The 3,046-nt window shown below is 49.6% G+C and overlaps 1 protein-coding gene across 1 annotated transcript in view; it reads left to right on the forward strand.

Moving 5' to 3' along the window:
• LOC130586801 (tenascin-like) overlaps positions 1-2,596 on the forward strand; it is a gene marked incomplete at its 5' end in the record, with an annotated part of 37,673 nt that extends 35,077 nt beyond the window's left edge. The window contains 2 exons of the mRNA XM_057387708.1: positions 981-1,142; positions 2,382-2,596. Of these exons, the coding sequence (XP_057243691.1) occupies positions 981-1,142; positions 2,382-2,581 (362 nt within the window). The remainder of the gene's footprint in view (positions 1-980; positions 1,143-2,381) is intronic.
• Positions 2,597-3,046: the final 450 nt, after the last annotated feature.

Consider the following 3,046-nt stretch of genomic DNA (forward strand, 5'->3'; position numbering starts at 1 on the left):
GCTGGAGTTCAAGGATGCCATGCTGGGGTCACCAAATGTACCCCCCTGATCCCAGTGGGGCTCTGGGAGAAGGCAGCGACAGCCTGGGAAGCAGGTTCATCATCCTGCCCTCCTGGGACACACCCAGCAACAAAGGTTATACTCCAGAGAGGGAAAATAGAGCTCATAAAACCACATTTGGGAAAAATGGAAGYAAAAGCTGCTCATTTTGAAAGGTTGTGCTGAGTTTTTTTGGTTGTAAATGAAAAATGATGATGATCACACAGCACAATTTTGGTTGCTCTTGCCAACCTGCTCCTGTGATTTGAAGGGAAGAGCTCTCCCAGGCAGTTTGGGTTTATTGATATGCTTTTGTGAACACAAAATCAGCAAAGCCAGCACCTTCCAGCTGCTCCAGCTCAGTGTCCTTATCAGGGTTGGTGTCCTGCTCTATCAGAACAGCCTCATTTATGGAATAATGGGATGGTRGATGAAAGGAATGAGAGGGAGGTGACTTTGCAAACAAACTGTGGGGTCTGCTGGGAGATCAGGCCWGATCCTGACAGGTGAAAGGAGCAATGATGGAACCATAAATTCCATGGCAATTCCACCCCTTGACACAGACTAGTACTGACCCAAGGCAGGGCTAAATCTCTGGAGTTAGAGAAAAAGGACAGAGACACAAAGAATAAAAAGCGTGAGGGGATGCACATGAGAAGGGGTCTGTGTTAGGGGATTGGGGGAGTCTGTACCTCTCCAGTCCCTCAGCCAGTGGGGAAAGAGAGGGAAATGTGGTCAGGAATTTGGGATAAAAGGAGGCTGTGCCCTCCAGCAATTGGAGACACCCCATGGAAATGCCCCATGGCCTCTCTCTTTATTCAAATAAAAGCACAGGACTCCTCTGTCTCCTTTTTGGACACAAAACTCTGGTGTTTGTGGATGGATTTTCCTAACAGTCGAGTAAAAAACAGCGAGAGACAAACACCCCTTTCTGCCCCCAGGTCTGGAGAACTTGCACAAAATCACCTCTCAGGGGCAGTACGAGCTGCGGGTGGACCTGAGGGACAAGGGGGACACGGCGTACGCGGTGTACGATCGCTTCAGCGTGGGCGACGCCAAGAGCAGGTACCGCCTGCGCGTGGATGGCTACAGCGGCACGGCAGGTGAGAGCAAAAATTCACTTTTTCCCTTCTAATCCCTGATTTCCTCCCTTTTGCCTCAAGGTAACCATGTGAATATTGCAGATCAGSCAGTGCCTCTCCTGTGTGAGGTGTTTGAGAATCGACTCTATCAATGTATTTTATGTTTCCCTCTTAAATCCTCCAGGCGCTTTGGCGCCGTATTTCACAGCCTGMTTATGGCAGGATTGGGACAAGTGTATTAAACCCCAATATATCTCATTTGGCCCATCTTGGCTGTCATTTCTACACCTAATAATGGCTTGGCACAGCCTCTTTTGCTGTCAGTGGAATTTGCAGCCAAGCCCTGCTGTAATGTGATTTATAATTTTGCTGAACAACTCGTCTGTTTTTTGTGATCACACCRGGGCAAACTCTGCAGCCCTTGGTGAGTGTTCTTCAAAGGATTAAGAGTAAATCCAGTTTAAAAACATGTTTTAAAAGGAGATAATTTCACACTGCTGGGTGCATAAACCAGAGCAGAGATGGGGGTGTGGGCTCTGCCCTGTGACCAGCACAGGGACTTCCACCCMGGCTGCRGAGATACAAAAGAAATGCAGCAGCAGAGTTAATCTCTGTTTAATTTAGGTGGGATTTTGGGMAGGAATTGTTCCCTGKGAGGGTGRKSAGGCCCTGGCACAGGGTGCCCAGAGAAGCTGTGGCTGCCCCTGGATCCCTGGCAGTGCCCAAGGCCAGGCTGGACATTGGGGCTGGGAGCAGCCTGGGACAGTGGGAGGTGTCCCTTCCCATGGCAGGGGTGGGATGGGATGATCCTTAAGGTCTCTTCCTACCTAAACCTTCTATGATTCCATGATTTAAAGGAAATACTCTGGTGCAGAGTAGCAGTAGGTGCTACCATGAGTAGGATTCAGTGTTGAGACTCCTTTGAGCCTGATTCCGTCCTTGTGAACATCTCTTTGGACTCAGTTTGTCCACACAGTACAGAGCCAAAATCCAGCTTTCAGCAACAAGTGCAGAGATTGAGCTGAAGAAAAAAAAATCCCTTAATATGGGGATTAGAGACCACCTGGAAAAATATTTTGACTTGCCTGCAACCACAAAAAAGAGTGTATTTCCTTCTATATTAGAACAAGTAATTAAAAAAAAATAAGATACAGACAGGGCATGGCCCAGTCCAAACAAATTTTCTGTAGGATGAGCACTGCTGTGAAATCTAAACCATGCAAATCCCTGACCTTGGTCTTTGTTTTTCCCCCATCCCAGGTGACTCCATGACCTACCACAATGGAAGGTCCTTCTCCACCTTTGACAAGGACAACGACTCTGCCATCACCAACTGTGCTCTGTCCTACAAGGGAGCCTTCTGGTACAAGAACTGCCACCGAGTCAAYCTGATGGGCAGATATGGGGACAACAGCCACAGTCAGGTGAGCACGGGCTCTGAGGGCTTCTGGGATAGGTGAGGGAAGGGGAATTGCAATGAAGGGTTTTTCTGATGGGACAGCCAGCTAAAAATCAGAGACTTTGCTCCTCCCACTGTCCAAGATCATAGAGAAATACTTGGGCAGTTGTTCTCAAATCAGGAATTTAACGTCAGCTGGTGAAATGTTGCTGGTTCTCGTTTTCCAAGGGAATATCCCAGGTGTGCAGGGAATAATTGTTGTTTTGTGAAACAAAAATGTTCTTCCTGCCATGAAATCAGGCAACTCTGGGGGACAGAGGTTGAACAAGAGMAATCTCCAGGAGCTGCCCCTGGGTCAGGGCAATCCCGGGATCCATCCAGGCWGGGAGGAGCAGCTGGAGCAGCCCTGGGAGCAGGAGCTGGGGGTGCTGGGGGTGAGAGCTGCACCTGCCCCAGCCCTGAACCCCCTGCCCTGGGCTGAGCCCAGCGTGGGCAGCAGGGGAGGGGAGGGGAGGGGAGGGGGGGA

The sequence above is a fragment of the Malurus melanocephalus genome, unplaced genomic scaffold (assembly GCF_030028575.1).
Source record: "Malurus melanocephalus ecotype Western Australia unplaced genomic scaffold, MMel_1.1 scaffold_1317, whole genome shotgun sequence".
NCBI lineage: Eukaryota > Metazoa > Chordata > Aves > Passeriformes > Maluridae > Malurus > Malurus melanocephalus.